This window comes from Anopheles funestus, chromosome 2RL (genome assembly GCF_943734845.2).
Source record: "Anopheles funestus chromosome 2RL, idAnoFuneDA-416_04, whole genome shotgun sequence".
In the NCBI taxonomy this organism is placed as follows: domain Eukaryota; kingdom Metazoa; phylum Arthropoda; class Insecta; order Diptera; family Culicidae; genus Anopheles; species Anopheles funestus.
The window spans coordinates 75,974,142-75,995,863 of record NC_064598.1 but is presented as its reverse complement, the minus strand read 5'-3'; the positions used below and the strand labels follow the sequence as shown (position 1 = coordinate 75,995,863).

At 38.6% G+C, this 21,722-nt stretch overlaps 1 protein-coding gene across 3 annotated transcripts; it reads right to left on the bottom strand.

The window, feature by feature from the left end:
- Positions 1–10,685: 10,685 nt before the first annotated feature.
- LOC125763995 (uncharacterized) lies at positions 10,686–13,770 on the bottom strand. 3 transcript variants are annotated; one of them, XR_007418422.1, is made up of 6 exons: positions 12,867–13,770; positions 12,750–12,797; positions 12,219–12,666; positions 12,056–12,141; positions 11,045–11,956; positions 10,686–10,967 (listed from the first exon to the last, which is right to left on the bottom strand). XR_007418422.1 is itself a non-coding variant. In XM_049427746.1 (4 exons), the coding sequence occupies exons 1-4, from the start codon at positions 12,674–12,676 to the stop codon at positions 11,862–11,864; spliced, it is 564 nt and encodes a 187-aa protein (XP_049283703.1). In that variant the 5' UTR covers positions 12,677–12,736; the 3' UTR covers positions 11,014–11,861. The 3 variants fall into 3 exon arrangements, 1 of the variants encoding a protein (XP_049283703.1); XR_007418421.1 differs by having other exon boundaries at positions 12,750–13,770; XM_049427746.1 differs by lacking the exons at positions 10,686–10,967; positions 12,750–12,797; positions 12,867–13,770 and having other exon boundaries at positions 11,014–11,956; positions 12,219–12,404; positions 12,480–12,736.
- Positions 13,771–21,722: the final 7,952 nt, after the last annotated feature.

Sequence of the window (21,722 nt, the reverse complement as noted above, 5' to 3'; positions counted from 1 at the left end):
CCTTGATGACTTTTCCGACCGATAAACGAACGATCCACGGCTGCAACATCGCTTGCTATTCTTATGATTATTTATATAGCTTCTAGTTCTATCCCTGTCCGTCTCTATTTCTCTCTCTCTCTCTCTCTTGCTGTTTCTATTCGCTCAAGTGTATATTTTATTGATTTATAATCATGAGCACGAAACGTGAACCGCATAAGCGTTGTGTGCATATAAATGAGTAATGTGATCTCATGTATAACTGCACTGTGTTGATTTCTGCACTTCTGCGCGAAACACTACCCCGAAGGTTGTTCCAGTTTTAGATTTATCGCTTATCGTCATAGCGTTCGTTGTGGAAACAAATACCATGAAAGATGCACACTCGAAAATGTTCCTGGTTAGAAAAACAACTCTTCCAGTATACTTCTGTATAAGCTAGGGAGCTTTCCTGAGCGCTTTACTTCTATTTTTCCCAGCAATCCCAGAATTGTGCTCATGTGGACGGAAAATAAAAAAAAAAAAACACTTCCAATGAAAGGCTCATCAATGGTTCACTTCCTATGCTACTCAAGGTACTATTTGCATGAATGTGTGATCCATTTTTCATGGGATATCGGATCGAAAATCATGCAGTCGTATCTATTTGACTCTATGTTCCTGCTATCTAGCAAGAGTGATGAATAAGAACATCGTGAACATTTGAATCAAATAGTCAAAGAAGAACATTCGTTGAATCCATTTGCAGTCCAATTTTGCAAAATAGTTAAAATATGAAAGGTATAGAAAAGATCAAAGTACTTGAAAGGAATTTTGCGATCGATATGAATATGCCTAGCTTCAATTAGTACAAAATAGCTGCTTGAATGGTGTTTTTAGAAATATATTGGAAAACATTGTTTAAAATGGAACACTTTAAAAAATATTAATTTTATTGTATTTTTATGAAACCCAAATTGAGTTTTATTATGTGCAGAATTCATGGAACTTTATCTGACACTTTAATTAGCCTCTTTTTCTTTCTTCCTACCACACTATTACCGCATTACAATTATCGAAAGTTTTCACGGTAATAACGGTTATACATCAAACCGCTCGTTCTTCTCGCACGTCGCAGATGGTTTCGATAAATTATTTAATGACCAACCACAACATCATGGTCCAATAAATGTGGTTCATACGTACAAAAATAAAAGAACACACTGAACAGCCCACACCCAGCACCAAAAACCGAAACAAATTCCCATCCAACCAACGTAAAACGTGCATAAAATGCATGCAACCAAATCATCAACAGCACCTAACTGACCGCCATCATGTACCACCGTCAAAGCGGGGGGGGGGGGGGGGGGGGGGGAGGGGGGATTAAAAGCGCCCAGAACCACTGTCAAAAGTCACCGTTTTGTGATCATGACCGCGATCTCCTCCCAGGCAAATGGTAACATCAAACAAGAATTGGTAGCCAAAAGCAACAAAAAAACTCTCTGCCAATGTTTCACCATCAATTGGTTAGAAATGGGTGGCACACACACACCCACAGCGTATAGGCCCACATAGGCGGGGTAGCATCAGTGTGGATAGCAACAGTAGCAAACAACAACAAAAAATTCCCTTACTGTCCAGTCGCACACCCATACCCTCGTGCGATGTCGCCGAAGGGAATGATGGTGAAGCATCGTAAATATTTTCGTTGCTATCATCATAACTTTGCTCATCGAGTGTAATGAGATAGGTGTGGGTAGATAAAATGTGAAAACGGCTAGAGCAAAATTTGCAGTGCCAAAAACCAAAACAACAGCATCATCGTCAACAAAATCGCTATTGCCAGGGTAAAAAGAGGCAACGGATGAAGAAATGTCTAGCATTCAGAGCAAAAAAGAAATGTCGAAAAACTATATTTGTGCACCCAAAAACCATCACCGAATCCTCAAAACATACATATCCACACACACATACACGAAAACATACGAAAATATATCCCTATAGACCAGATCCTACCGTACGCCATGGAATGGGAGCAATCTGTAGTATTTTTCGATGGAGACGCCTGGTCGCTCATCCCTGCTGGTACTGTGATGGAGTCGCCTGGTAGCTCACTTCATGCCGATGGCTGCGTACGTGAAATGGATGTAGTCCATTGCTAGTTTTGGCCTTTATGAGCAACATGCGCACACACACACACACAAACCAAAACACCTACGGTACACGCTGTCGATCGGAACACCGTTCGGCTAGGGCAGAAAGTTATTCTTGCTGCATCAGCTTGATGAAACGAAATTTATGAATGTTTTTCTTTACCTTCACCATTTACCGGTCCCGTATCGTCGGTATGCTTACCGGGCGCTCCCGGTGCTTACTACCCTATCTGTACGGTTGTACGATGCAGTCAAGTTTTGCTAAATGTCGTTTCCACCTATTTCCTTCACGCCGTTCATTTCCAGCTTTCCAGCATCCATGAACCAACAAAACGTTAACCGGTCGTTAGCGCATTGTCTAAATTCAGTGGAAAACTTTCCGAGAATGCTTCTATATGTTTTATGTATTCGACAAATAGCGTCGATGGTGAATACCTGAGAGTATTCGATTCGGGGCACCAGTTTTTGGGTAGGGACGCCATTAGCGTTTTGTTGGGTTAGTTTTTCGTTGGCACTTTCGACTGGTAGCTGGAAGGAAGCGAAGGCGGACCTTTGATGACAAATTTGTAGAAATCGTCCTGTGAAAGGCACCACTCGTGCGAAGGTTTTCGTGGATCGTGCAAGGGCGGTATTTGGGTCAGACGTTTTGTTTAGCGGTGAATGGTTTTTGAAAGCTTTTTGCTGCTGATCACGATGATGATGATGATGATGATGAAGTGCAAAAATACTTTGAAATACCGTCTAGGGTATTCGGGAAATGCTTTGGGTACACACTCTCTTTGTAGATAAATCTATGAAGCCGAGTTTTAGTTGCACATTAAGCTAACTTTTCAAAATATTCCTGATATTTGACATTTAATTTAGACAATTCATTTAGAATTCAATTCAATTATTCAATAAACATTTTTTTTTTTTTTTGGGTAATTACTACTTCACTGATAAAGAGTGATGAATAATAATATGGTACTTCTTTCCATTTTCTTTCCACAAAATGACTGTTTGAAACTCCTTTCCAAACTACTATTACTACTGTAAATCAATGGCCAAGCAAGCACCGTTACGCTTCGTCAGGCGTTACTCGAGCACCTTTATCATGGTGATACGAATTGTCCTTCTTTCCTATCGGTACAACGTCTCTGGCAACTCGAGCGAGAGCAAGCGAAACTGTGTGTGCAACCAGCCGGTAATATACATACCGAAATATTCCACACAACACACCAGCAAGACATTCATCCATGCATTCACAACCGAATGGGTTCTACGTTTTTTGACGGTCAGTGACAAAGAGATGGCAACCGTTTCGTCAAAAGCATCGTTTGGCATTGTTTTGCACTTGTGGGATCGTTCCCGTTTTAGAGGGTCTCGTTCCCCAAAATGTCTGGTAAGAAGTAGTAAACGGATCGTGAAAAAATCGAAACAAAACAGAGAAAAAAAATGCCACGCAAAACAACAACGAAAGCACGCGAACAATGATGACAGGTGGTGAAAAAGTTGAAAGATAAAATACATCCGGATGGATTTGCATTTCATTTTTCGTAGCTCAGCGAAAAAAGCTTGCACACTTGGATTATTCATGATTCACCGACATCGTACCACATCGCAGCCGGATTGTGCTTTCAGTCGAATAATATATACAGCGCACCGCAAACTCTCGCCGGTGAAAACGCATGAACGAGAGGCAAGCAAAAAAAAAAGAAATATTTATATAAATCCCCCTAACCGATCCTTTCACATCTTGATGCTTCGTGTACGGATTTTCTTTTTGGCTCCATGCTATACAGCAAATCATTTTCCACGAAATCATTCGAATGTTTCATTAAAGCTTTTGCAACTTTCAAGCATTGGTACCAAAGTGGAAAGAAGAAAAAAAAGCAGGAAACAAAACGATACGATGAACGATGGTTCTGTTAGGTTCGCACTTTTATTGGTTTTTTGCGAAACACAAAAAAATACAAAACACAAATCGACGTGACGTGGTTTCGTAAATGGGAAACGCTGTAAATTCGATGCCATCATAAACAAACGGTTGTTCATCGTTCGTTCCAAACTGATCGTGGGTTTTGCTTGGAAATGCTTCCGAAATTGCTACATTTGCTTCGAAAGGCGACTAGGGAGCCTGTCAAGCGGTACCAAATGAATCTTTTAAAAAATGTCGTTAAATTAAAAGTTATTAAATACATGTCTGACAATACAATGGATTGCGTTAATAATGAATATCCAGAGAAAAAATCATTTTAAGTTTTTGTTGAAATACTTCAACTACGATTGGAAAACCGTTAAATTCCTTTCATTAATAATTCTTTGGTTTGCAGTTCATCTTTATCAATCGCAAGAGAAACTCATGTTTAAATGAATATAAATTGTAATAAACTCTTTCCTTTCTCTTTGAAGAATAAAATAAGTTTCCGATGAAGAAAAATTAATGAGTTAAAAAGGGACAAAATTATCTTGTAACCCCGTCACTAAACGCGTAGCAATTGTCGCGTTTGCGTTTGCGTTTGCTCGATTTTACTTGCAATACCCAGGGAAACAAATTAGATTAGCTGAGTGTCATTAAATATTGCAAAGTTTAAAGAAATCGTTTTCAAAAACAATTCTATAAATTTGCCAATCCCCTAAGGCTTGGCCTTAGCTTTTTTTTTTGAGTAATTTTGCAAAATTTTATAAATGTGATATATTTTAATGCCAATTGGTTCAAATAAGTTTCTTTTCACTCAAATAATGCTTTAAATTAAAAAAAGAATAAAAAATCAGAAAAAATAAAAAAAGTATAAAAATTTGAAAATTTCAAAAGGTTAATTTTTGCACCAAGTTTTGCTTATAACTCGGTCGGTATCAAACGGATCACCCATCTTTAACCTGTGGTCGGTAGATGGCATCAATGGCTACATTTTCTGCTTGCTGGCCTCAGATGTCTGTGCCAGAAATTATCCGCGGAACAAAGTTCCTTACCCTGTTTGAGAAAATGTAAAATTTTCCTCATTTTTGCACCAAGTTTTGGCTATAACTTGGTCGGTATCCAATAGATCGAAAATCTTTGAACTGCGGTCGATAGATGGCACCAATGGCTACATTTTCTTCTTGGACGGCCATGCCCTCAGATGTCTGTGCCAGAAATTATTCGAGGAACCAAGTTCCTTACCCTGTTTGAGAAAATGTAAAATTTTCCTCATTTTTCTGCAATTCAGCAAAATTTTTATATGTGATTTATTTTAACGCGAATTTGTTGCAATAAGTTTCTTTTCACACAAATAATGCTTTAAATTAAAAAAAAGAATAAAAAATCAGAAAAAAATATAAAAAAAAATTTCAACTCGAAAATTTCAAAAGGCTTACCCCTTACGTTTTTTTGGGAAATTTTGCAAAAAAAATTTAAATTGATTTATTTTAATGCCAAATGGTTGAAATAAATTTCTTTTCACTATAATAATGCTTCAAATAAAGACAAGAATAAAAAGTTATAAAAAAATAATTAAAAATCGATAAATTTGAAAATTTCCAAAGGCTTACCTTTTTTTTGAGTAATTTTGCAAAATTTTATAAATTGATTTATTTTAATACCAATTGGTTGAAATAAGTTTTTCCTCACTAAAATAATGCTTTAAATAAAGAAAAGAATAAAAAGTTATAAAAAAAATTGAAAAAAGTCAATAAATTTGAAAATTTTCAAAGGCTATAGCCAGTGGCGGATCAAGCTTCTCGGAGGCCTCAATCGGAATGGTAATTGGGGCCCCAAAAGTATGGTCGCACTGTCGATAAACTAAATTTGTAAAAAACTGACCGGTGGTTAATTGTTTTCAAAAGTGCTGACCGAGGGTGGAGGAAGGGGGGGAGGTCATTTTTGGAAGCCCTTACTTCACCTGCTCGGAACCCCTACAACTGCGCACACGTAGGGGGCGGGGTGGACTTCTGCTCGGGCGACGGGGCCCTTGGCGGCCGCCTACTCCGCCCACCATTAGCTCCGCTACTGAAGACAACGATACTGTAGTCGTTCAAGCTTGATGATAAACGTATTGGATGTCCAAAGGGAAGCATATGCTTCCATCTTCCAATATGTAGTTGTCTTATGTCTTATGCAGTCGCAGGACGCTTGATGGATGTGCGTAGTCCTGTAAATGAGTGCAAGCAGCAGGATTAGAGCAGGAAACTCGATTTGTTACTTCGACAAGATGGATGGATTGTCTTTCGGGCAACTTTAACACTTCAACTGACATACAGAGGGCGCTACTGTCGCGGAGTGAAAAAGGCGGGAAACTGCAAGTTAGCTGGCATTTCAAACAGCTTCAATTATATAAACTGTAATTATCAGAACTTTTTTTTTTTTTTTGCTCGGTTAGAACGGCCTGGCCGTATCAAGACTTATTTTACCTCGTAGCAGGATAGTCAGTCCATGCTACGGGGAGACGGTCCGGATGGGATTTGAACCCGGTCCCTGCCGTGTGGACGGGCGCCGTTTTTCACATGCACCACCGGGCCGCCCCAAATTATCAGAACTTATTTGTAGGTTAATTCTAATCTTTACTCCATTTGTACAAACCACTTAATTTTAAATATTCAAACAAAAATTCGTTCATTATTAGAAGATTATTTTATTCGAATAAAATGTGAGGCTCAATATTCAATAGCTTTTCATGTACATGTAAATATTATAACATGACTGATGAGGATGCGATCTGTTGTCAGTGTATGTAGCAATACCGCACTGATATGGGTACGAAGCCTCTCGAAGGATAATGTAGACACTCCATACTTTACCCTGACTCAATACGTCCGCGGCGTACAGATCGATAACATATTTGGAAGATGGTTTATATGGGTAAATTTGTTATTTTATAGTTTAAATTCAACGGACCGTATGTGGCCCCCTTGAAGCGTTTTTTTTAACAGTTTTTACATTGATAGCGTTCGTTGAACATTTATGTTGTATAACATTTAGCAAGTAATGGGGCACACTTCACGTATACAATTCAGAAACACAAATCGCGACAAGTCAGGTTCGAAACGATCACAAACGGCGTTGAATTCACGATACATAACGAGGAACGGATCAGAGGCGCCAAAACTGGTACGACGCTCCTCTACGTCAAGTAATCTCGCCGGGGCGTAAATGTCAATTGCGGAGAACAGCGGCGGTGAGTCGATGCGATTGTTAAGTAGTCGACGAAAAGTCTTTGCGCGTTACAATTCCGCTGTTTCAAAGACTCCAGGCCAAGTAATGCGCAGCGTCCAGTGTAGTCAACCTGGATACTCCAGCAACGCAGCGCAAACCGCGTAAATTTACGCTGGATGGACTCCAGGCGCACCAGCGAGCGTGCAGATGTGGGCCACCACACCACGAATGCGTATTCCACCACCGACCGAGCTAAGGAGCAATACAGCATCTTAACGGCGACCTAGTCGGTAATGTCGCGCAAGCACTCATAGATCCCTAACACAGCTTTTACGGTCAAGGGCAGTACCGCTTAACGTATACATGCCAATAAGGGGATTACGCTTCCTGGCGAACGAAACGACAACACACTTCTCGACGCATAAATGTCGCACCAGGACTGGAACGTGTACAGTATGTCCTGAAGACGCTGCTGATCTTCCTGACTGCGAATCGGTAGGAACAATTTCGCGTCATCCGCATGTAGCAGGTGACTGTCAGGAGGAAGCGGTACATCTGAGGAGGCGCTGATACATCGGGAAGTGTGGTTCCCCATCTTCACACGATATGTACGGTTGGTGAGGTAGGACCGCATCCAGTTAAGCATTTGACCCGATAGACCAAGGAATTGAAGCTTGGCGAGCAGCAACGAATTCAGAACACCGTCAAAAGCTGCCTTTATATCCGTACAAATCGCATCGACCTGGAAGCCTGCATCGATGGTCCTGTGGCAGAGGCTGACAAACTCGACGAGATCGGTAGAAGTTGAGCGCTTGGGGTCAAACCCTTGCTGAGCGGCGCTGATGTAGTTCGATGCAGCAGAGAGTAGCGGCTCGTACATAAACAGCTCGAAGACTTTTGCGTTGGCACAGAGCGATGGTATGCCGCGATAGTTGTTAACATTGGATTTGTCACCCTTTTTGTACACCGGGTATAGCCACGAGGATTTCCAACAGGCAGGGACACCCAACTTCAAAGACTCTGTGAAATATTCCCGAAACTGGTTGTGATATAATAGAGTGCTCTGTGATCGCGTCAAATCTTCCCGCCGTTCGGTTCGCAACTGTTTATTCCTTTGTCCATCGTACAAGTTAATTTCTTGAATCCTAAGAGTTCATTTGTGTAATCCTAATTCATTCGATTGCCCTACATCAGTTGTCAATTTATCTTATCTAGTGCAGTTCTGGTCATAAGGTTAATAGTGCATGTAATTTAAATTTCCGTTATTATTCCTAAATTCTCACAGACTCCCGAAAAATTGTTACCAGTATGGGGGCAACAGCGTTGGCGCAGCGTTAGCAATACTTGTTAGGAAACATTGCTCAAGAATAAAAGCTACTTTTACTGACTATAAGAAATAAGGTTAATATGGTTTTCGGTTAGAATGTTTTACAGATTTTCTTTTGTACCTTAAGCTGAATATATATGTCATTCCGTAGTTCCAAGTTCTCCATCAATCCAGTACTCCAAAGATCTTCTAGGAACGATTGATTGCAAATGTGAATCCGTCCTGGAAAACAAAGAAATTGCATGCAACTCCACATCATATCAAAATGCAATACTCCTCCAAACGATCCTGGGGTTTCATATACACTTACCTGAATATCGTCTTGAGGACAACATACAACTGATGTGATTTTGCAGAAAAATAATGGTAAATTATGTTTCACTCGCTCATATGTATTACATGTTGAGTGTTTTACACAGTTTCCTTCTTTATCATCTGCATAGGTACATTTATCAGAAAGCTTCAAATGAGGAATGGTGTACACAACTGACTCTCTGGGAAGAGAATCTATGATCGAATTTATCCAGGTTTCGTGAACCATAAAAAGGACAATTTTTGCCGGTTCCCCAAAGCCACAGTTTCGTCCAGACATGTACAATCGTGGAGAGCTGCCGATGTCATCCGAGAGAACAACTGGAGATCCTGGAACAGCTTCGCAGCTCCCCGGGACTAGAAGAAACTGATCATTTTGAAGACACACATGTTCGAACTGTAGCCCTTGAGTAAGTTGCAAACGTTGTTCCTCAGTCGGATAACATTTATGATTTAAAAGAATCGAAAGTCCTTGTGCTATAACTGGTGTATCACTGGAATCTGTGTTGAATTGATCGTTATTCAGTAATCTTTATAATATGGTTGTTATTTATTACCTTCAAATCCAGTATCATTGTTCCGTTCTATACCGTACACAGAAGCTGTCCTCTGATCAAGGTAGGGCTGACGTGAAAAGTAGGCAGGTCCAATTGAAGTTTTTGAGACAAGTTTCAACAATGCAATATTGTTGTAATATGAATCTTTTATATACTCAGGATGTATAAAGATGTCGCGAATTGTGATGATGAAGGAATCAACCGTTCCTGTGCCCGCTTATTCTCGCTGGTGCCGATTGCTAGGTTGAATAGATTTTGAATTCCGCCATTTGTGCCAGCGCAATCTTGCTTCATTGCTTCTATCTTCCTGTATGTGCCCTTTCGTAGACTTCACGACAGGCCTCCCATCTTTAATAAAATCCACCGGTCGGCTTTCGGCCGGTTTGCTGCATAATTTATTTGCTCATTTTAGCATCAAGAATATCTTGGACCGCTGTATACGGAATTGGTTTACGATGGATATAATACCCCATATGTGATCGGTTACAGCTCTGTATTTAGTTGGTCTGTTTTTTTTTAATGGTGCGTATGATCTTTTTGTTTTCGTCAATGTTTCCAATTTTGTCGAATGGATAAAAGACACAATTCAAGAGCTAGGAGAGAAAGTACCTTCGTCACTGTTGGATCCGTTGGCGTGCGCTAAAGAACATTTAGAGCATCACCGCCAGGTAAATGGCAGTTTACCGCTGGTGAAGAATGAAACAATTGCCTTTATGGTACAAATTCATGCGAACCCTCGAAATAGACCAGAATAGCAATTGCGCGGGAACGCTGATCAAAAAAGACATGGTGGTGACGTTGGCGCACTGTGCTGAAAATGTAATGTTAATAGTCGATTCGAACAATTTCTTCTTCTATGCTCAACAATGATTTTAAGCTATTCGGATGTGTCAGCCCTCTTGACTCCAGTGTAATTATGTCTGATTCCTCCATCATCACAACTCGCGACGTCTTTATACATCCTGAGTACATAAAAGATTCATATTACAACAATATTGCATTGTTCAAACTTGTCTCAAAAACTTCAATTGGACCTGCCTACTTTTCACGTCAGCCCTACCTTGATCAGAGGACAGCTTCTGTGTACGGTATAGAACGGAACAATGATACTGGATTTGAAGGTAATAAATAACAACCATATTATGAAGATTACTGAATAACGATCAATTCAACACAGATTCCAGTGATACGCTAGTTATAGCACAAGGACTTTCGATTCTTTTAAATCATAAATGTTATCCGACTGAGGAACAACGTTTGCAACTTACTCAAGGGCTACAGTTCGAACATGTGTGTCTTCAAAATGATCAGTTTCTTCTAGTCCCGGGGAGCTGCGAAGCTGTTCCAGGATCTCCAGTTGTTCTCTCGGATGACATCGGCAGCTCTCCAGGATTGTACATGTCTGGACGAAACTGTGGCTTTGGAGAACCGGCAATAATTGTCCTTTTTTTGGCTCACGAAACCTGGATAAATTCGATCATAGATTCTCCTCCCAGAGAGTCAGTTGTGTACACCATGCCTAATTTGAAGCTTTCTGATAAATGTACCTATGCAGATGATAAAGAAGGAAACTGTGTAAAACACTCAACATGTAATACATATGAGCGAGTGAAACATAATTTACCATTATTTTTCTGCAAGATCACATCAGTTGTATGTTGTCCTCAGGACGATATTCAGGTAAGTGTATATGAAACCCCAGGATCGTTTGGAGGAGTATTGCCTTTTGATATGATGTGGAGTTGCATACATTGCAATTTCTTTGTTTTCCAGGACGAATTCACATTTGTAATCAATCGTTCCTAGAAGATCTTTGGAGTACTGGATTGATGGTGAACTTGGAACTACGGAATAACATATAGTTCAGCTTATGGTACAAAAGAAAATCTGTAAAACATTCTAACCGAAAACCATATTAACCTTATTTCTTATCCCATATCCCAAGTTCCTCGTCCCTTAGTTTTAACCATAATTTCTACAACCTAATTTACACCCTCAAGTCTACGACCGGCATACCCGGATATGCCATATATTTTGCATGGCGAATGGAACTTTTTCGTCTCAACTGAACTATACTATACTCTATACTCAACTATATTCAACTGAAATAACTATAAGAATTAGGAAGACAATGTGCCTACAAGAAAATGGGAGAGAAATAAAATACCGCAGCTTAATACAAAAAATACAATATTATGAAGTTTGAAAGTTATATCACAAATACCCCTCAAACTGCAATTAATTCAATGGACATTCCTGCGGCAAGTCTTTAAACTGCTGCTGATTTCAATGCGTTGATCCCAAGGGCACTATTGAAGGAGGTTACAGTTACATTTGCTTCTTTGAAACGACATGTTTTAAAGGGAGCTTTCCGCCGCGGGTCTAGTTCTTACACTTAGGGAGTTTGCTCGTGAAAAAGTGCATCTGTGATAAGCCTCTACCTAATATTTTCTATTAAGTGGTGGAATAGGTTGCAGGTAACGCATGCAATCAATATTATCCATTATATTCTGCAACCTTTTTCTTGAAAACGTTTCTGTAATTCACCAATCAATGCAGGAGCAGGAAAATATAAAAAAGAATAGGAAAATTGCTTTAGTTGATCACTTATTATGTTATCAGGTCAAATACTCACTTGTATACAGATACCTCCATTCAACAATTATTGGCTTAGAAAGAATTTTACTGTTATCAAGCCATAAACAAGAAGGCACAGCGATACTTGAAATGGAAAACAACGAAAAAAGGTAAACTTTCAATAAGCTTTAGATCGAACATTCCATTACACAATTACTTACTCAATGGGTTCCGTGAGTTTCAATACTGCAATATCACACGTTTTCAGGGTTTCATTTAAATCAGGATGCTTAATCACATGACTCACACGGTATTGCAGTTCGTTCAGCCTATCCTTAAAAAGATAGGCAGCATGATCGATGACTTTGCGGAAGTTTATTTTCGTAAGAATAGCCACTGTTAAATTGCTGCATTTTGTAAAGAAAATAAACCGATTATTAAAATTCAGACAACGATAGGATGCTTTACGAATATTATATTACATGTTTCTTGTAGACAGGGCACTAGTAACAGTAATGCGCTCGTTGATAGCGATCCTTCCACATCCTTCTTCTTTATCATTTCCAATCACCACCATCATCGGTATTTCTTGTAACAATCTAATGCCATTATCTTCTGTGGACGACGAATTTACTTCAAATTCTTGTCGTTTGTTCCTTTGACCGAAATCTGTCACCATTAATGTATAAATTCCATGAATAAATTAATGGTCAAGGCCTGCGTAAAAACAATTGCTATACACATCAACTTACCACCTTCTGTTGAATGTCCGTGTTCTGGGTATTGTATCTCATCGGTATCTGCGAAATGTTTCGAATTCAATTTAGAAATTTGATGTAATGGTAATTTGTTAACTAATTATCACTCACACTACAATAATGAAATATAACCGAGAATAACAACGAACACAGCACTGGACCACGTCATCTTGAACATGTTGCCTAAACCAGACTGACTGATCGGTAATCACACTCGTTGGATTGAAGCGAACTATGCCGAAAAAACCGAATAAGCAGATGATAAGAGTAATCAAACTGCTTTTTTTTGTGTGTGAAGATCAACGTAATCACGACATTATATATACGAATTTTGGATGTATGGGTTTCAAAGTAAAATCGGAACCGGACGCATGAAAGGGTGTAGTTATTGAATTTATTTATGTGTACGTAACGATAGGCTTTAGTGTAGTATAATCAATTGGATTGTTTATTTTATTTTTTATGTACACTTAATGATGACGGCTTAATGGCCCAATGGTGTATGTGTAATACGTCGCCTCCTCCCCACGATAGGAACGGGAATTAAATCCCATCTCGACCGTCCCTTCGTAGCAAGAGCTGACTATCTGGTTATGTGGTAAAAATATGTTTAGTAGCCCAGAAATGGCCGGCATGACCTTAGAGGTCATTTAACCATGAAAAAGAAGACGGTCTCAGGAAGGGATAGCACGATTTAATACCTGTAGAGCGCTGGGATGCATTTGAAGGGCAACAAAATCTCCCCAGATCTTGAAGATTTTGCTATTAGAAGTTGTCTCTAGAAGGGCTTTAAAATTTCCCATAATCAAGGGATTTGATAATGAACAACGTACTAGAAGGCGAAGCGACAGCATTTCAAAACGGCCATTGAGTGACATCATTCCAGTCATCATTTCTAGCGACATGTTGTGTGTAGATGCTCCCTAGTGTGATTCTAAGACAACAATACTGTAGCCGTTCAAGCTGGATGATAAGCGTATTGGATGCCCAAAGGGAAGCATATGCTCAGTGACCTCGGCGGTAAATAATGCGCCATGGTAAGCAGGAAAAAGGGTGCGGCTAGTCTAAACTGAATAGAAAAATACTGTAAGGTACATAATGATAACGGTAACGTACTGACTAGAGTACACATGAGTTGAAACGGAATACATGTGTACAATATCCAAACTAGCCAAATGAATATACTGCTCGCTCTGCATAGAAAAATAAAAAATAAAAAAAATGAAAATTTCCTAAGATTATAGCCTTACTTTTTTTTGAGTAATTTTGCAAAATTTTAAAATTTAATTTATTTTAATGCCAATTGGTTGAAATGAGGTTCTTTTCACTCAAATAATGCTTTAAATTAAAAAAAGAATAAAAAATAATAAAAAATTAAAAACTTTGAAAAATTTAAAAATTTTACAAGGCTCATTTTTGCGCAAAGTTTTGGCTATAACTCAGTCGGTATCCAACGAATGGCCAATCTTTAAACTGTGATCGATAGATGGCACCAATGGCTACATTTTCTTCTTGGACGGACATGCCCTCAGATGTCTGTGCTAGAAGTTATGCGAGGAACCAAGTTCCTTACCCTGTTTGAGAAAATGTAAAATTTTCCTCATTTTTGCACCAAGTTTTGGCTATAACTCGGTCGGTACCCAACGGATCGCCAATCTTTAACCTGTGGTCGATAGATGGCACCAATGGCTACATTTTCTTCTTGGACGGCCATGCCCTCAGATCTCTATGCCAGAAGTTATTTGAGGAACCAAGTTCCTTACCCTGTTTGAGAAAATGTAAAATTTTCCTCATTTTTGCACCAAGTTTTGGCTATAACTCGGTCGGTACCCAACGGATCGCCAATCTTTAACCTGTGGTCGATAGATGGCACCAATGGCTACATTTTCTTCTTGGACGGCCATGCCCTCAGATGTCTGTGGCAGAAGTTATGCGAGGAGCTATGTTCCTTACCCTGTTTGAGAAAATGTAAAATTTTCCTCATTTTTGCACCAAGTTTTGGCTATAACTCGGTCGGTACCCAACGGATCGCCAATCTTTAACCTGTGGTCGATAGATGGCACCAATGGCTACATTTTCTTCTTGAACGGCCATGCCCTCAGACGTCTGTGCTAGAAGTTATTCGAGGAACCAAGTTCCTTACCCTGTTTGAGAAAATGTAAAATTTTCCTCATTTTTGCACCAAGTTTTGGCTATAACTCAGTCGGTATCCAACGAATGGCCAATCTTTAAACTGTGATCGATAGATGGCACCAATGGCTACATTTTCTTCTTGGACGGACATGCCCTCAGATGTCTGTGTTAGAAGTTATTCGAGGAACCAAGTTCCTTACCCTGTTTGAGAAAATGTAAAATTTTCCTCATTTTTGCACCAAGTTTTGGCTATAACTCGGTCGGTACCCAACGGATCGCCAATCTTTAACCTGTGGTCGATAGATGGCACCAATGGCTACATTTTCTTCTTGGACGGCCATGCCCTCAGATCTCTATGCCAGAAGTTATTTGAGGAACCAAGTTCCTTACCCTGTTTGAGAAAATGTAAAATTTTCCTCATTTTTGCACCAAGTTTTGGCTATAACTCGGTCGGTACCCAACGGATCGCCAATCTTTAACCTGTGGTCGATAGATGGCACCAATGGCTACATTTTCTTCTTGGACGGCCATGCCCTCAGATGTCTGTGGCAGAAGTTATGCGAGGAGCTATGTTCCTTACCCTGTTTGAGAAAATGTAAAATTTTCCTCATTTTTGCACCAAGTTTTGGCTATAACTCGGTCGGTACCCAACGGATCGCCAATCTTTAACCTGTGGTCGATAGATGGCACCAATGGCTACATTTTCTTCTTGGACGGACATGCCCTCAGATGTCTGTGCTAGAAGTTATTCGAGGAACCAAGTTCCTTACCCTGTTTGAGAAAATGTAAAATTTTCCTCATTTTTGCACCAAGTTTTGGCTATAACTCGGTTGGTACCCAACGGATCGCCAATCTTTAACCTGTGGTCGATAGATGGCACCAATGGCTACATTTTCTTCTTGGACGGCCATGCCCTCAGATCTCTATGCCAGAAGTTATTTGAGAAACCAAGTTCCTTACCCTGTTTGAGAAAATGTAAAATTTTCCTCATTTTTGAGCAATGTAGCAAAATTTTTAAATGTGCTATATTTTAATGCAAATTTGTTGCAATAAGTTTCTTTTCACTCAAATAATGCTTTAAATTAAAAAACTAATAAAAAATCAGAAAATAAATTTAAAAAAATTTTCAACTCGAAAATTTCATAAGGCTTACCCCTTGCCATTTTTTTGAGTAATTTTGAAAAAAAAAATAAAATTGATTTATTTTAATGCCAATTGGTTGAACTAAGTTTCTTTTCACTCAAATAATGCTTCAAATAAAAAAACGAGTAAAAAATGTATAAAAAATAGAAAAAATCTATAAATTTGTCATCCTACTAAGGCTCATTTTTGCACCAAGTTTTGCCTATAACTCGGTCGGTATCCAACATATCGCCAATCTTTAACCTGTGGTCGATAGATGGCACCAATGGCTACATTTTCTTCTTGGACGGACATGCCTTCAGATGTCTGTGTTAGAAGTTATTCGAGGAACCAAGTTCCTTACCCTGTTTGAGAAAATGTAAAATTTTCCTCATTTTTGCACCAAGTTTTGGCTATAACTCGGTCGGTACCCAACGGATCGCCAATCTTTAACCTGTGGTCGATAGATGGCACCAATGGCTACATTTTCTTCTTGGACGGCCATGCCCTCAGATCTCTATGCCAGAAGTTATTTGAGAAACCAAGTTCCTTACCCTGTTTGAGAAAATGTAAAATTTTCCTCATTTTTGAGCAATGTAGCAAAATTTTTAAATGTGCTATATTTTAATGCAAATTTGTTGCAATAAGTTTCTTTTCACTCAAATAATGCTTTAAATTAAAAAACTAATAAAAAATCAGAAAAAAATTTTAAAACAATTGCCATTTTTTTGAGTAATTTTGAAAAAAAAATAAAATTGATTTATTTTAATGCCAATTGGTTGAACTAAGTTTCTTTTCACTCAAATAATGCTTCAAATAAAAAAACGAGTAAAAAATGTATAAAAAATAGAAAAAATCTATAAATTTGTCATCCTACTAAGGCTCATTTTTGCACCAAGTTTTGCCTATAACTCGGTCGGTATCCAACGGATCGCCAATCTTTAACCTGTGGTCGATAGATGGCACCAATGGCTACATTTTCTTCTTGGACGGACATGCCCTCAGATGTCTGTGGCAGAAGTTATGCGAGGAGCTATGTTCCTTACCCTGTTTGAGAAAATGTAAAATTTTCCTCATTTTTGCACCAAGTTTTGCCTATAACTCGGTCGGTATCCAACATATCGCCAATCTTTAACCTGTGGTCAATAGATGGCACCAATGGCTATATTTTCTTCTTGGACGGACATGCCCTCAGATGTCTGTGCTAGAAGTTATTCGAGGAACCAAGTTCCTTACCCTGTTTGAGAAAATGTAAAATTTTCCTCATTTTTGCACCAAGTTTTGGCTATAACTCGGTCGGTACCCAACGGATCGCCAATCTTTAACCTGTGGTCGATAGATGGCACCAATGGCTACATTTTCTTCTTGGACGGCCATGCCCTCAGATCTCTATGCCAGAAGTTATTTGAGAAACCAAGTTCCTTACCCTGTTTGAGAAAATGTAAAATTTTCCTCATTTTTGAGCAATGTAGCAAAATTTTTAAATGTGCTATATTTTAATGCAAATTTGTTGCAATAAGTTTCTTTTCACTCAAATAATGCTTTAAATTAAAAAACTAATAAAAAATCAGAAAAAAATTTTAAAACAATTTTTAACTCGAAAATTTTATAAGGCTTACCCCTTGCCATTTTTTTGAGTAATTTTGAAAAAAAAATAAAATTGATTTATTTTAATGCCAATTGGTTGAACTAAGTTTCTTTTCACTCAAATAATGCTTCAAATAAAAAAACGAGTAAAAAATGTATAAAAAATAGAAAAAATCTATAAATTTGTCATCCTACTAAGGCTCATTTTTGCACCAAGTTTTGCCTATAACTCGGTCGGTATCCAACATATCGCCAATCTTTAACCTGTGGTCGATAGATGGCACCAATGGCTACATTTTCTTCTTGGACGGACATGCCTTCAGATGTCTGTGGCAGAAGTTATGCGAGGAGCTATGTTCCTTACCCTGTTTGAGAAAATGTAAAATTTTCCTCATTTTTGCACCAAGTTTTGGCTATAACTCGGTCGGTACCCAACGGATCGCCAATCTTTAACCTGTGGTCAATAGATGGCACCAATGGCTATATTTTCTTCTTGGACGGACATGCCCTCAGATGTCTGTGCTAGAAGTTATTCGAGGAACCAAGTTCCTTACCCTGTTTGAGAAAATGTAAAATTTTCCTCATTTTTGCACCAAGTTTTGGCTATAACTCGGTCGGTACCCAACGGATCGCCAATCTTTAACCTGTGGTCGATAGATGGAACCAAAAAAATTTAAAAAAAATTTCAACTCGAAAATTTCATAAGGCTAACCCCTTGCGTTTTTTTTGAGAAATTTTGCAAAAAAATAAAATTGATTTATTTTAATGCCAATTGGTTGCACTAAGTTTCTTTTCACTCAAATAATGTTTTAAACAAAAAATGAATAAAAAATTATAAAAAAAAAACAAAAAAATATAAAAATTTGAAAATTTCATAAGGTTTTTTTTTTGCTCGGTTAGAACGGCTTGGCCGTATCCAGACTTATTTTACCACGTAGCAGGATAGTCAGTCCATGCTACGGGGGGACGGTCCGGATGGGATTTGAACCCGCTCCCAATTTCATAATGTTATAGCCTTATATATGACTTATATAGACTTATAAATGACTTATACGTTTATGCCCGGTTTTTTATGATTCCGTAATGAGTCGTTAAACGAGCTGACTCCTAATAACGACTCATTCACTCTAAGTTGACTCACTAAAAAGAATTGTTATTCTCATCTCTAGTACTGACCCAATACACAACGGGATGAGTGAGCGCGAGTGTACGCGCCTCGTGGAGCGTGTGCGCGATCGTATGACAATGCGAGGTTAGAACATATTAAACAATCGGAGGAAGTCAAATTATGAAAATACTAACTGGGCGTGAACTAATTTCAAAAGTGTTGACCGAGGGAAAGGGGAATATTTTTTGGAGGCCCTAACTGAGAATCCGGGGCCCTTAAAATTCTGGTTGCGATGACATGGCAAGAGGGGGGGGGGGGAGCGGTTTGGGGCCTCACAACCAACGAAAGAAAATAACTAAAGTGTTACAATATTGTAAGACATGCATATTGAACTCTCTACATGCACCAAAAATGTCGGGGCACCTTTAGCTACGGGCCCTCCGCGGCCGCTTAGTTTGCGTAATGGATGATCCGCCTCTGGCAATAGCCGTAGCTTTTTTTCTGAGTAATTTAGCAAAATTTCATTAAATGATTTATTTTAATATCAATTGGTTGAAATAAGTTTTCTTTTCACTCAAATACTGCTTTAAATAAAGACAAGAATAAAAAATAATAAAAAAAATTAAAAAAAAACTATAAATTTGAAAATTTCATAAGGCTATAGGCTTACCTTTTTTTTTTTGAGTAATTCTTGGAAAATTTTATAAATTGATTTATTTTAATGCGAATTTGTTGAAATAAGTTTCTTTTTACTCAAATAATGCTGTAAATAAAAATAGAATGAAAAACATTTTAAAAAAATAAAAAAAAACTATAAATTTAAAAATTTATTTTCAAATAAGTCTACTTCGGAGGCTAGTAGGCCGAGGCTAGTCTACTTTCGGACACCGATTAAAGTTGTTACACATTCGTTGAACAATAGTTATCGAACGTGTTCATGTATTGTCTTTGCTGTGTTTCATCCAAACCCCAAAAATATTTAACTTATGACAAACGGGTTGTACTAAAAAAAACACAAAGATAAAATTGTATGTTGCTGAAGACGGGAAAATAAATACAGTCTTCGAACTCATCAGTTAAAGGCCTGCCTGGGCCCAATGTTTCTACCACCATTTCGGGGTGTAGATTAATTTGCTGCCCCCCCTTTCGGAATGTTCCTTATACCATTTTGCAACGGTTCACAGGGAAAACACTATATTTCGGGCAGGCAGAAGAATGGAAAATATGGACACCCTTAAAGTGGTCCAAAGATACGGCGCGGCAAGTAGCAAGCAGCACGTACGGGAGACGAAACGTTCTGCTACAGAAAATGTTAAACCATTCACACACCAAACGGGCCAGTGTTGCGAATACCCATTCGATGCGAACGGAGTAAAAAGAAATGCTTAGAATTGTGAGAAATATGGCACGGGTGGGTCGTTTTACTGTTTCGTTTCAACATTTCTTAGATCGTTTATTTCCCAGCGTATTGCTTTCTTTTCTTCATTTCAGCTTTCAGCTCGTTTCTACCGCTCGTTGCCGTATCATCCTTTCTTTTCCTTCCATCTGCCCTTCGGTACAAAAGTTCGGTGCACGTTTCGCAATGAACTTAGCAGCATCCCGCTTTTGACCGAGCCCTTTTGCGTGGCCGTGTGCTTTTTTTGGAGGGCACACAAGAATTGCAAAAGAAAAGCAATTTAACTTTTCTTCTTTCTCCACGTACCGGGATCGTGCTTTTCAGTGCGAGGGTGAGCAGTTTCTAAGAAAACGGCAGGAAAGGAGAAAGAAAAAAAGACAATCCTTTGCAAAGGGAATAAAACCATTTTCATCCCAGACCACCTCCAAAAACGTGTGCGCGTTTAGTGATGTGGGTGTGTGGGAGAATGTACAAAAAAAGAAAGCTTCCATTTTTTCCCATTATGTATGTGCCTTTCTTTCTTTTTTTTCCCCCTTCACCATTTTTCGAACACAAAGTCTTTGGCCAAGCAGACCTCTGGGTGGATGTTTCAGCTTTTCGGATAGGGGTGCTTGTTTCGGGGGAAGTTTTCTTGTTTTTTTTTTGTTGTTCCTCTCCTATTGGGAAAAGGCGTTGTAGCTTTCTTTCCATTTGTATTTCAGTTTCAGTTTGCGCTGCGCTCCCTGGGCAATCTCAGGGAAACTCACTCGCTCGTGCTTACGGGTTTAATCTGTAGTCCCGGATGGGAAAGGGATTTCTTTTTTCACTTTGCAAAAGGATATTTTTAAGAAGCAAAGATGGTCGGGATTTTTTTTTTACTCCATTTTGTATGAGTGCTTTATGTTCGTTTCTTTCATGGTTGAATCAGGATTCGAGCTGGCAGCTCGAAAATAGGAAACAGATGTTAAACGGTATGTTTTATGCTAGCGTTGAATTGAAGAATTTATTTTTGATAGAGTCGAGCTAAGGGCAGAAATCGTTTTCCACCGCGGTAAGGATGGTGGAGTGTAGGATGTGGGGAAATTTATTAATTTTCCAACTCAAACGATGAGTAGAATGTAATTTAGAACGAGAATAGAATGAATGGACAATTGAAAATAACTCAAAGATGAAGTGTTTTTATTGAAGGAATGATTTCTCTGAACGCACTGTACATTGCTGAACGATTGCTGAACATTTACAAGAGTGGTCGCTTAACCAGAAATGAAAATAAAACAGATAAAAGAAGGAAAAATGTACTGAAACGTTGAAAAAAAAATAAAAGTTAGAAATAAAAACATTAGAATTAAATAAATAATAAAAATGTAAAACAAACGAAAGAGAAATCAAATGGGACACAAAATTATAGTATAGAACTAAAAATAAAATAAAAAACATAAATAAAATGTAACACAACTAAAAACTACGGACAACAGCGTATTCTCTACTATTTATTCACGACCGAGGTCGAAACTTGTGCGATTAGGATTATGCAGCAAAAATGAAACGATTTGAATAGTTGTTTTTTTATTTTTAAACTAAACCTATTGCCACGGTTAAACCCATCCACAATGCCGGTACCTCTAAGCTTACAAACTCCATA

What these genes read in the sequence shown, in the direction of transcription:
- LOC125763995 (XM_049427746.1), bottom strand. Translation starts at nt 12,676, where the DNA reads ATGGTGACAGATTTCGGTCAAAGGAACAAACGACAAGAATTTGAAGTA. An exon ending in GCCCTGTCTACAAGAAACAT is followed by an intron (nt 12,405 to 12,479) that starts GTAATATAATAT and finishes TACAAAATGCAG; the next exon opens with CAATTTAACAGTGGCTATTC. An exon ending in AAACTCACGGAACCCATTGA is followed by an intron (nt 12,142 to 12,218) that starts GTAAGTAATTGT and finishes TTCCATTTCAAG; the next exon opens with TATCGCTGTGCCTTCTTGTT.